The sequence below is a fragment of the Cyprinus carpio genome, chromosome A13, assembly GCF_018340385.1.
Source record: "Cyprinus carpio isolate SPL01 chromosome A13, ASM1834038v1, whole genome shotgun sequence".
Lineage (NCBI taxonomy): Eukaryota > Metazoa > Chordata > Actinopteri > Cypriniformes > Cyprinidae > Cyprinus > Cyprinus carpio.
Genome location: NC_056584.1, coordinates 22,514,305 through 22,527,694, shown reverse-complemented (window position 1 = coordinate 22,527,694; position 13,390 = coordinate 22,514,305). Strand labels below are relative to the sequence as shown.

The 13,390-nt window shown below is 37.4% G+C and overlaps 1 protein-coding gene across 1 annotated transcript; it reads right to left on the bottom strand.

Annotated features, from left to right (window-relative positions):
* Positions 1–249: 249 nt before the first annotated feature.
* LOC109056193 (mitoferrin-2) lies at positions 250–11,890 on the bottom strand. The gene is made up of 4 exons (XM_019073426.2): positions 11,352–11,890; positions 5,124–5,352; positions 3,232–3,288; positions 250–1,897 (listed from the first exon to the last, which is right to left on the bottom strand). The coding sequence occupies exons 1-4, from the start codon at positions 11,715–11,717 to the stop codon at positions 1,359–1,361; spliced, it is 1,191 nt and encodes a 396-aa protein (XP_018928971.2). The 5' UTR covers positions 11,718–11,890; the 3' UTR covers positions 250–1,358.
* Between the last annotated feature and the right edge of the window lie 1,500 nt (positions 11,891–13,390).

The window sequence follows — 13,390 nt, the reverse complement described above, 5'->3', positions numbered from 1 at the left end:
GAAAGCAGTTATTTTAACTTGTAATAATATTTCACAATATTACTGCTTTACTGTATTTTTGATCAAATAAATGAAGCCTTTTCATTTAGAAGAGGCTGCTTCTTCTTCTTCAAAAGACTTCTACAGCTAGTGCATTACTGCAGCCTTTTTTTTTTTCTTTCCAAAATTAAATAATGTCAACCCAGAACATACCTTTAACTCCAAACTTGAATTAGACAATATGAATAAATAATTGAACTCACACTGACATCAGCTTATGCAAGCCAGGGAAATCCCCGCACTGCTGATTTATTGAAAGCTGAGGAACAAAAAGGAATGGGGCAGACTTCTGTCTATAAAATTCCTTACATGTTCAACTGCCAAGTGCATTTCAGCTGAAACTCTCAAACACAAGAGCTCAAATTCAGTTAAGAGCAAACCAAAATACATTCCAGTGTCCGTCAAAACAATTACTCCAAATAACCAATTCATAGTCATTGAATTACTCAGAAGGACCTCAACAGATTAAATCTGAATCTACATTTTTAATGACACTCAGGTCATGTGATCTGCATGTCTAAGGCAATGTTGACAGAATAATACTAATGTTGTCCAGAAATGACTGCGTCTTCTTAAAGCTGTTATACAGATTTATATGCGGCGTCCCCTAGAGACCGCAAAACTATTTCTAGAAGTTATGAAGGGGCAACGATCTCAGAACTTTGGATCAACTGCAGGAATATTTCCCACAACTGCTGAGGAAAAGCCACTGCCAAATACTACAAAAATACCTCTAACATAGATATCTTTTATTATCTTTGAGTGCTATTCAGCCAGTGAAGGCAATAAATTACTTTACAGGTCTACATTTTGCTGTAACGAATGATTTTAATGATGTTCAAAATCCCAAATTGAATGTACAGATGCGTCTTTAATTGTGCGTATTGGTTTTGGCTGGAAAATTATTAAAATGTAAGGGTCAGGTTTGCTGTTCCAAGTATTGTTTAGAAGAAAGAAGGATTTAGAGAAGTATAGAAGCTCTAAACCCCTCCCACAAACTTAAAGACCGCCCACTCATTAGCATATACCGTCTAAAGAGGCTCCTGACGCCCTCTTGTGGGAGGTGTAATTTGGGTTAAGTGTTAAGTAGGATGTCTTGAATAAAAACTTGAGCCTTCACAGTGAGAACTTAGGTCATGATTATTAGTTGATTATACAGGAAAGTTTCAGTATTAAATGCCAACTGAAAGGAAGTAAACAGACATGAGTGTTTGGACTCTATATGTGCGTATCGTTTATTAAATCAGTCCTTTTGCAGCTCGAGTACTTATCTGGTTGGTTATGCAAGAGAAAACCAAGGTCAGGCCAGCTGTGAGCGCTTATTTCTCTCCGTCCCTCTGGATCCTGCGCTTCTCGTGCTGGTGTTTGGTGATAACATACTTGAAGAACTCGTAGACAGACCAGCTGATGGCAGTCGAGGGCATCTGGTATATGACCCTGGCCTGAACGCCTTTGAAGTAAGCGGGAAGGCCGCCAAGCCTGTAGACAGTCCGGAAGGCATGGCCGAGGCCTGTGATGTGTCTTCCGCTCCGGCTGATGGAACTGAGTGTCAGAGACTCCTGCGTGTTCAGCAGCGTCTTGCAAACGTCCAGTGGCGTGGTGGCGGCGGCGGCGATGGCGCCTGCCAGGGCGCCCGACACCATGTGGGAGGAGGGGTTGTAATGTCTTTGGGGGTTCAGCAGCTCTTGCAGGTACTCGTAGGTCATGAAGTGCAATGCCTGGAACGGGATGTTCATGGTGAGCTGTGTGGTGTAGCTGCGATAAAAGGCCAACGCCCCCTCCTGTTGCCACACGCAGCGTATACAGTCCAGAACGCCACGGTATGGCGAGTTATACATCTGCATCCTCTGCTTCACCACTGAACAGCCAGTCAGACAGGAAACAAAAGAGGACAGGAAGGGGAACATTAGGCAAGTGCAAGAAGTCAGGTCATGACTGAAATACAGTAGGCCCATCAAAGCAGAAATGTCCGGACATGAGTGGATCAAACGCGTCTCCTGTCTGACCTACAGTCAAGCGGTCTGCAGGGAACAGACGGGGTGAATGAGAGCAGGTGTCTATGCAAGGTCTCAGTCTGGCACCTGCGCTGATTAACCTTGAGCCTCAAGAGTGCAGAAACAGACACTGCTGTCAGACTGAGATTTGGCCCACTGGGGAATTTCAGCTAATGCTACTGTTTCAACATTGCACAGCTGTTAATTAGAGCAAGGCCAATCTGCTCCCACAAGGCTGGCTTTTGGAAATTTTTTTTTTTTTTTTTTTTTTTAGATGAAACTAGCCAGGAAATTAGATCTTTTCTGCCATCTCCTGGTTGGGAGCGCACAGTGAACTTCCAGACCAAAGGAGTCAAGGTTTGCTGGTTAGTAGGGCGGCAACAACTCCACTTGTGCATTTTTGGAAGAGTATATTGTGCAGGATTTGGAATAACAGGCTATTTTTCAATAAAACAGAGAAATTAAAGTTAAATAACAATGTAATTATTTAAATAAAATAAATGGAACAATCACTATTGGAGCCCTACTAATTAGCATTGGCGTAATAAACTTTTTTTTTTTCTTAAGTTGCTGTGTAATCTGAAAAAAATTTAGCAAACAACAAAAGTACTACAGTGGTACCACAGTAAAGTGATGGTATCTGATAGAACCACCATGGCACTTTGATAAATACCATGTTAAATCAAGATATTTCAAAGAGTACCATGGTAAAAGTGCCCAAAAATGTTATTGTCATGACATGAATTGTACAAAACAAATCCACCATATCCAAACTAAAACAAAATAAAAATAATTATACACCACTGGTCAAAGGTCTGGGGTCATTTTAAAAAGTCAACATTGTGAGATAAAAAGGTGTTTTTGCTGACCAAGATTATATATAAATACAGCAAATTAGTAATACTGTAAAATATATTTATAATTTAAAATAACTACTTTCTATTCTAATAGATTTTAAAGTCTAATTCATGCCTGTGATGTAAATCTGAATTTTCAGCATCATTGCTCCAGTCTTCAGTGTCACATGATCCTTCAGAAATCATTCTAACATGCTGATTATGTGCTCAAGAATTATTATTATTACGATCAATGTTGAAGTATTTCACCCCAAACTTTTGAATCATAGTGAATGGTATATTTAAAACTTATTATTATTATAATTTTTTTTTTAAGAAAGTGGAGATTGAAGCAAATATACCTTCAGATGGATTCATTGCAGCATCATGAAGCAATGTGGCAACACATCCAGCGGCCCCTGTAACACAAACGCTCAGACATTAGCACCAAAACTAGAGCATGCACAGAGTGGATAGTGACTGGACTCGAAATACAACAATCAGATATACAGACGGATCAGATGACAGTTAGACTAAAACTGTGTCCTCAACAGTCACCAAATACCCCCCCCCCCCCCAATGATTCAACAGAGAGATTAGGGGTTGACTGGATAAACTCGGGAATGTAAAGTCAGGAGAAAAAGAGTCTTTTATTCAGGATACTGGCATTTACTTCACTCATCGTGTCTATGTTTTATGGTAAGAAGCAAAAACTGCTGCAGCTTCAATAATCATTTTCATTCATTTTCAGGCAATTCTACTGGTAAACGGTAATATGGCAGCAGTTACTTACCACCTTTTCACTCTGACCTGGAGGAAAGAGAGAAAAAAGAGACACTACACAAAAAACAACAACAATGACTTTCACTATGAGCTCTGAAGCTGAGGATAAGCCTAAATACCCATTACAGCACAATCTGACAAATGCAATAATAAAATATATATCCATAACACATCAATAACTCAATTTTATATTACTCTACACAAGATGAAAAGGGTTTCTCTTTAGAAAAGCTTATATTACATTATATGGACGTACAGCAGGCCAGTATAGTTTGCATAGTGACATTACTGTGGGTTTAGCTTTTAAAGGGATACTGCACCCCAAAATGTAAATTTTGTCATTAATAACTTACACCCATGTCGTTCCAAACTCGTAAAAGCTCTGTTTCGTCTTCGGAACACAATTTAAGATATTTTTGGATGAAAACCGGGAGGCCTGTGACTGTCCCATAGACTGCCAAGTAAGTAACAGTGTCAAGGTCCATAAAAGATATGAAAGTCGTCATCAGAATACTCCATCTGCCATCAGACGTGCAATCTGGGTTATATGAAGCGACGGGAACACTTTTTGTAAGCGAAGAAAACAAAAATAAAAACTTTATTCATTAATTCCTTTGTCAGCGGTCTCCTCTGTGTCTCTCCATATCACTGTATGCTGTGTATGCTCTTCTGTATCATCCGCGCCACAAGGATGTGCTGTTTTATTTCAAATCAAAGGTAAAGACACGTAGAAATAGCGCATCCTTGTGGCGCGGATGATACAGAAGAGCATACGGACAGTAATATGGAGAGACACAGAGGAGACCTGTGACAAAGGAAGTATTGAATAAAGTCATTATTTTTGTTTTCTTAGCTTACAAAAAGTGTTCCCGTCACTTCATATAACCCAGATTGCACGTCTGATGGCAGATGACGTATTCTGATGACGACTTTCATACCTTTTATTGACCTTGACACTGTTATTTACTTGGCAGTCTATGGGGACCAGTCTCAAGCCTCCAGGTTTTCATACAAAATATCTTAAATTGTGTTCCGAAGACGAACGGAGCTTTTACGGGTTTGGAACGACATGGGGGTAAGCGATTAATGACAAAATTTTCATTTTGGGTCGGAGTAGCCCTTTAAGGTATTTTAACAAAGCTAGCAATGCTATTCAGTGCAGGTATTTTTGGCTATTTTAAGATTTGACCTCATACTAGAAGGTCATTTTTAAAGAGGTAGATTTTTTGGGTAATACATGATTCATACAAATACTGTAGTCACTGTCAAATAGCTAGTTCCAGAATGCTGATGGCTTTAAACCACTGCCGAAGTTCACTTAATTTTGATGCTGTCATTGCAACTAATAAATAAAGCTGAAAAGGCCTTCTGAAAAAGCAAAAATATTTTCAAGAACACATTTACTGATTGCACCATGTAGAAATGTGCTGGCGAAAGAATTAGCAATGCTGATGGGCGGGAAAACTGGTACCGTTCGCCAAATGACTGTTCGCTCCTGGATGGATGATATCACTGAGGACCTTTTTCAACCTTTCGTAACAGGCAAAGTAAAGTGCGTGGGCTGGCCCCGCCCCTACAGCTGTAACATTCAGACCCCTGATTGGCCTCCAGATTCCCTCCGTCCTCATGATTCGCCACAAAGCGTCCATCACGTTACGGTAGCGGGCAGCTGGCTCTGGCTGAAGGCTCTGCATGCGGGTCTGCAACAAAGAACAATTGATTAAACTTACAAGCCTTACTATGTAGATTAAAGTATAAGTATAAATACAGGTATTAAAAACAGGGATTTTCAGTTCAGATTTGTTCTTGGACTTAATGAGATAGATATATAAGTATAAAAAATTGCATGCAGTGAATTTCTTTTTTTATTTCAACCCATTCTGATGCTTTCAAAACTATTACAAGCCATTCAATTACAGCAAAACATTTTAGATAGCTAGAAAATACATTGTTGATATTTCAATCAGCGGGATTTGCAAAAAAAAAAATAAAAAAATGTTATGCTTCATTCTTCAGCATTTTTTCATAAAAAACTTTTATAATAAAATGTTAGAGAAGTTTACATTAGCAAAAATTAAAAATAATAAAATAAAAATATAATTAACAAACATTAGATAAAGTCAATGCTGCACTGGTCAACTGTCCCTCTAATTACTTATTTTTCATTATCTCAGGTTTTATTTTTTATACTACATTTTTTTTTGTATTTTTCACGAATACTTACATTTGCAATAAAAAAAAAAAACTAAAAAAAAAAAAAAAAAAATTTAAAAATAAGATAAAAACCATGACAAACAAAAGTAGGGTGACAATGCATCATTAGCCCAAAAGAGGAAGTTTCCTCCTATTTATTTCTTTTTCATTTATTTTGTCAAGCCTGCAACAAAATATATATCAAAGCAACACACACAAACACACAACATAGTGAACTGTTTTTTTTTTAAGTGTGAATATTTATGACTTTTACACTGAAAGTAATTCAACTTAAAACACATCATAAAAACAATACACCATTTAAAATACAAACTAACATGACAGAATAAAGCTTTGCAAACAATGCATCACATAGCCCAATCATTGGATCTGTAGATCAGAACTGAAGTTTGCAGCAATAAGGTCACACAGGGACATAATCTAACCACCTAATCCGCTTTTCCAGCAGATCTACAGTATCACCTGACATACATAACAATTGTGGATGCAATTCAGTACCTGTAACCAGTTTCTACAGACACACTAGCATTGACTGAACAGGGAAAAACAATTATGTACTTTATGTACTTAGTAATGTACTTGGTTGCAAAACACATTTTGTAGATTTACATTGTGGCCTTGAACCTATACCACAGAAGTCATGTTTGAACTGACATGGTCAGAGAGGCTGAAAAAGTTCAGAACAACAGCTGCAAGCCTGCAATGTGGTGAAATTTAAGACACCTGCTGTGGCTGCATGAGTAACAGTATTCCTGTAAGGAAACAATATTTCCATAAATGGCCCGGGAAATAATCATATTTGCCAATAAATCTACTGTAAATCACGTCTAAAGCCAGTTCCTCATGACAGGGGAGTGAGGAACTACAACCTCCAACAGAAAGTTTCAAGATTGCTCTCTGCAAAATGGGCCAGGGAACAGAAACAAACTGATCAGATGGAAGTGATCTTCTATTACAATGAGTTACTGAATTTCTACCAAGAAACAACCAACTGAGATTAAGGTCTCCAACGTCCACAAAAAAAAAAAAAAAAAAAAAAAAAAAAAAAAACCACCAAAAAAAAGTCATGCTTTGACCCTGTAGTACATTTACCACCTAGAAAACAATGTACAAGAACTGAGAGCAAAATGTGCTGGAAGCCTGGGACATGAACAAAACAAACACTACAAGTACAAAGAGTTCCTGTCCTTTTTGACCAATCAATTTCCATCCATAACTTATTTTTAGTCATTAGTGATTACTGGATAATTGTTTTTTAGAATTAATATCATATTTTTATAGTCAACCAAAAAAATAATAATAATAATTTTAGTGCAGAAATAAAGTGTCTAGAAAGTATTGTGGGAACTCTGAAGTAAGAAAGACAAAGGCAGCTCCCATAATTTTTCATTTAATTATTTTTTTACATTTAGATTCACAATTCTAAGTTGACAAAACTTTTTATACATGCAGCTAGGGCTGGGCGATATATCGCATGTGATTGTCACGCGCATTTCGTCAGTAAAGCCGGTTCCCTGATTACCGCTTAATCACCATCACCTGCTTTCAAATGGAGCGGCATTTAATAGACAGAGCCGTAGATCACTGACAAGCTACGCAATTAAATGCCGCTCCATTTGAAAGCAGGTGATGGCGATTTAGCGGTAATCAGGGAACCGGCTTTACTGACGAAATGCGCGTGACAATCACATGCGATATATCGCCCAGCCCTACATGCAGCATTTGTGCCACAGCTTAAACCCAAACAACAGAATCCACAATTAATCATATAGTCACTATATAAAGAGGCATTAACTATTAAGGATAACAAACCAAATCAAAGGCATCATTGCTATACTTTCAAAACACATTTTTTTAAGTTGTAACATTTTATCATATGCTAACCTAGTGTTAAAATGCTTGTATAATAAAGCCCCAAAGGTGATATCTAAATTTATAATTAGACAGGATGTTACCAAAAAAACAAGAAGCACAATAAACAGTAGGATTGAATGCAGAACATATCATGGGAAAATAAAATATAATATAATAAAATTCAAAATAATTAGGTGAAGGGCTGGTTTGAAAAAAGGCAGAACTGTACTCATTTTCAGTAATTTACCAATTACATCTGCACTTTCAATTTTAATCATATTTCGTATGTTTTCTTTTTCTTTTAGGGAAATCTAGGGATCAAAGATGTATCTTAGTCTGTGCTATAATCTATGCAGTGGGTATAGAAAAGAATCATCCCCCTTTAAAATAATCACATTTTGTTGCTTTGCAGGCTTTCAGTCGGATGATGGACACAATTTTTGTTTTATCCTGCTGTATTTCCTCAGTGCAACTTATATAAAACCAACATGTCAGAGAATAAAATAAAAAAATAAAAACAGAATCCCTGTGTTGGAAAAAGGATCACCAGCTCAACTGCTCAAGTTCAGTTAAATTTGACGCTGAGCGTTTGTGGACTGCAGTCTTCAAGTCATTCCACAGATTTTCAGTGGGGTTTAAGTCTGGGATTTGACTAGACATGCTCCTTTATCTCCTTCAACCACTGTGTGCTCAGATTTGCTGTGTGATTTGGGTCACTGTCATGTTGGAAGGTAAACCTTCTTCCCATTGACAACTTTCTGGCAGAGGGCAGCAGATTTGGGGGGGCTGAAATCATGTTTTTTCTTTTGTACTGTCTCTATACAAATAAATGAATTATGGACTGCACATGTGCTGTAGTTACTTTCTGATTCTCTTCTCTAAACAGGGGCAATGTGCAGTGTGCCACACGGTGTGTTCAGAGGTATTAACTTGACCTTTGTGTGCAAACAGAATAGGGCTGAAACGATTAGGCCTAGCTGACATCATCAACAACGTCAAAACAAATATTTTTCTTGTTGAATAGTCGTTTGATCTCATTTGATCTGATGTAAGGGCCTGCAGTAACGCAGTCTGACCAGTGTCGCTGCTGAGAGTGGGATTTGGAAGAATATGTAAATATGTGCTGCACATTTTTCTCTCAATAATGAAACACAACAAAAACTGACAGCGGTGAGAAAGCAGCAGTTAAGAAAGTATCTTATCATAATGATGTGGATAAGTTTGCACCAGCTTCGCAAATGCTTATTTATTTGGGCTGGGATGATAAATTGATGCAGAATCGATTCGGGGATTCGTTTCGTTCTAATCTAGTTTTTATCTGCACACTCAAATGCTCATTAAGAAGAATGCTAAAGTGCGTTCGGCTGAGTCATGTAATTTCACCACAGCTTAGAATGCTTTTATGATGCAAGATTAATGTAAACACAGACCAATGTGAACACCTTTGTAATTCGCTTCAACCTTTTCGAATTTTATGAATTATTATTTTAGGTTCAAGTGTGTGTAAGGATTTGGAAACAAGCAGAGTATGGCTGTTTCTAAAGCATGCAGTGCCACCTGATGTTCAAAACTAAGCTCAGAATCGATTCAAGAAATAATCGCGATGCATTCGAAAAATCTCAGAATTGATGTTGAATCATTTCTCGATTCGTGATGCATCGAGCATCCCAGCCCTATTACTTATATAGCGCTTTATACAACAGTTTGATTTAAAGTTGTAAAAACTGTAAAGTTTACAGTATTTATTTAACATTAAAAACAATTATTCAAAAACAAATGCCTTACCAACCTCTATTTTGTTCCATATCCATATGACAAAAGGAGATGTTAGGCAGAATGACGCATCAGTCAGCCAGTTACTTTTTCATTCAGTTAATTAAATGATGAATGAGAAGTCTCTAGAAGTCATCTCATTTTTGTGTGCAAAATATATTTTTGTTGTAAAAATAATTCAATAATAACTGTAACAGTACAATAGCAATATAATTGTTTGACATTTTCAAAAGTTTAAGATTAGCCTATCTTGTTTATTTATTAGTTAGTATATGTGTAACTCAATATTTTAACTAACTGTATAAGCTGAATAATAGAACAAAGCCTACTTGTTAATCTGTGAAATCATTTATGATTAGTCGATTAATCGTTGTAATAATTGTTAGATTAATCGATTAGCAAAATAATTGTTTGTCAGCTCCAAAACAATCTACTGTTAGCTTTACCTTTCCTCATCACACTGCTGTGAATCAACCTCAGCACAGAATTTACATACTTTGCAAAGAGACAGACTGCAAAAATCTAAAAGTCAACATTAAATACTTCAAACCAGTTTTATAACTAACATATTTCCAAATGAAACAAGATATTCAACATGAATAAATGTGGGCTGAACTTGATTTGATAAATTAAAAACAGACTAAAAAGTGGTTTTTCTTCATTGAGAAGAAGGTTGGATATAAGTCAGTAAAAAAAAAAATCATTTCAATGCATAAGCAAATAAATTTTTACATTTTTGACAAATGTATGGCACTCTAAAAATATGAAAAGCTGAGTGAAACAGCCTTATAGATATGCTAATCCTATTTTTTATAGTATATATTTAAGGTGTAATAAAAAAAAAATATTTTAAAATGAACAAAAGAGATCAGTGTGTTCTCGGATCACAGTCTGGACTAGCCCATTTGAGAGAGAACAGCTGTAAAAGACATAAAACAAGACTCTTTGTTTCTAAAGAACCCTTCACTTCATCCTGACAAGAGCAGCTGAGCACTCAAAGTAATACAGTACTTCCTTACAGTTTGCCAATGGCATCTTGATCAGTGCAACCACAGCAAACACTTCTAATGTAAAGCAGTTTCAATGACACATGAAGTGAAGTGTCCTGTTTAGGGAAACACTAATGACAAGTATGCAGTCTGAGTATCTGTCTAGTAGTTACACAACCGGTAGCATATTATTGATGGGTGTGCTATGGTGTATGTCAAAAAAAATAAAATAATACCCTTTCAGTTAGTGTACTGCCTCTATGGTAACAAACGACTTAAAAGACAAAACCTAATTCTCAGTAGACTGCATTTGAACTACAGACTCAATGCGCATGCGTCAACAAGGTCATGTGGTTTATTAGGAGCGCAGAAGCCACGTGTGACCTTCCTATCTCATGTACATGTTTCATAATGCCACCTCGCAGACAGACAGGTACTACAAAGCCAGAATACAATCATATTATAATCCACTAACCAAAAAAAATAAAAAAATACCAGCTGCTGCTGGTGGAATAACATGCTTGGGACTTACGTTAGTTATTACTAGATTAGTCAGACAGAATTAAACATTGGAGAGATTACATGACTACAAATGATTCTAAACATTACTACCTGCAATGAATATGAAGTGCAACAGTTAATTCTATATGTAAACAACTAAAATCTGAGAACGGAGCAGAGGGGACCTATATTGTCTGCAAAGTAGTATGCAGACTATAAAATATATACATTAGTATGGAAATCACACAGGAGAACTAACGTTAACTCGACCTTGCCAGCTTGTCGGATCTTTCAAGGGCCTGCTGGTCATTTTAACTCTGCTTGAATTTTTTATAAAACTCTTGATGTTTTGCAGCTGCGTTATTTACCTTCACACAATCAATAGGGAACATCAGGCAGTGCTCCATGATTCCTGCCACGGCTCCTGCCAACATATGCGTGCTGGTGGAGGCACCCTGGGGCAAACCCTCATAGTCCGGTTCCGACAAATCAGTGGCCTCCTGGGAACCATAGAAATGTCCAACATGAAGCTCCGTTTCCCCTGCTATCCGAGGTGTCAAAGTGCCGACGAGACTTTTGGAAACACCCCAGAACCTGCCGCCGAGCCAGTGTATCTCCGCTCCCGCGGAAGCTCCGGCCACCGCGGCATCGCCGCCCGATGTGTCCGCTGTCATCCGCCGCCTACGCACAAAACCATCCGCTTCCATTTGCAGCTCCCAGTCCTTTAAAATCATGTGTCCCACGCCCGATGTTTACGCGTTCAGCTCGGGCCTCTCCCGCCTACACACCGGGGAGAGGACGCGTCCCGTTCAACGAGAACCGCGCAGCAGGAGGTGACCGACAGAACAGGCCGCAAGGGGAAACGGAAACGCCCTCTCGCTCTGTCCTGCTCTTTGATTGGAGGAAGCCGTTGTCATTCAAATCAGAACGCGCGCAGTTGTTATTTAATGGATACGGTGACGTGAATAAGTAAATGAATATAGAGGGTGGGGAGAGGGAATCATTTTTGATTTTCGGTTTTTGTTTTGTGTCAAAGAATCGTTCCCAAATAATTCAGCGGGTCTTTCACCCCTTGAAGTACTTCATTATCACGTGGTCCTTGACCTCCTGGCTTGGCATATTTCTTCCTATACGGAACAAAATTTAGTGATTAATTTGTTAATTATGTATGGAAAGTAGGCTGCCATATAGCTACACAAAATGGAGATACGATGTATAAAATACCTGAAAACTTTTCTCTTGTTAATTCATTTAATTTAAGATAGTCCCTAAATGTAACTTGCATTTATAAACATCAACAAAATTATTATTATTATTTTTTTTCATGTTTTAATAAATATGTGACCCTGGACCACTTATCTGGTCTTAAGTGTCAATTTAATTTTTCAAAATTGAGATTTATACATAATTTATAAATAAATAAATAAGCTTATAATTACATAAGCTTTCCATTGATGTATGGTTTGTTATGATAGGACAATATTTGGCTGAAATACAACTATTTGAAAATCTGGAATCTGGGGGTGCAAAAAAAAATCAAAATATTGAGAAAATCGAAAAAGGTTGTACAAATTAAGTTCTTAGCAATGCATATCACTAATCAAAAATTAAGTTTTGATATATTTACATTTGGAAACTTCATGGAACATAATCTTTAGGTAATATCCTAATGACTTTTGGCAAAAAAGAAAAATCTATAAATTTGACCCATGTATTTTTGGCTATTGCTACAAGCCCAGCGACTAAAGACTGGTTTTGTGGTCCAGGGTCACATATCATCTGCATAAACATATTCATAAAACAAGTTTTTATTTTTTAGATCCTTAATCGGTCTTCTTTATAACCGCTCGCACTGATTCAGTCTGATTCATTGTTCAGACTGGCTGAATGAAAAGATTCGACTCACATTAGCTTCAACTAACATCAAAAACACGTGCCTCAGTCAGGTTATAAATTAAAACTGAGGCATATGGATAAAATACACTCTAAAAAAATGTTGCTAAATAGCACTGAAAATGGTCCATTGGCTCATAATCATTGAGGAACCACTTTATAGCACCTATCTTTAAAAGGTGTTTTGAATCACTTTCATGCTTCTCTGAGGTCAAAAAGTCTTGTGTGGGGGCCCTGGCATATTTCCTTATAGGGGGCCATGGGGTAAAAAGGCTGAGAACCACATTAGTTTCTGGAAATACACTGTATTTTAATGTTTGCTTTAGGATTGAAGGTCAAATTCTAATATCAACAGAAACCAGTCTAAGATGGTTCTGGTTTCATAGCTTCATCAGGCCGGTCTGTGTGATGGTTTGAACTGGCCAGCTATAGTTTTGCCAGGCTTGGAGACCAGCTTAAATCAACCCATGACAGCAAGCCAGCTCTCTGGAAGAAAATTAACTAGGCTTCTCAA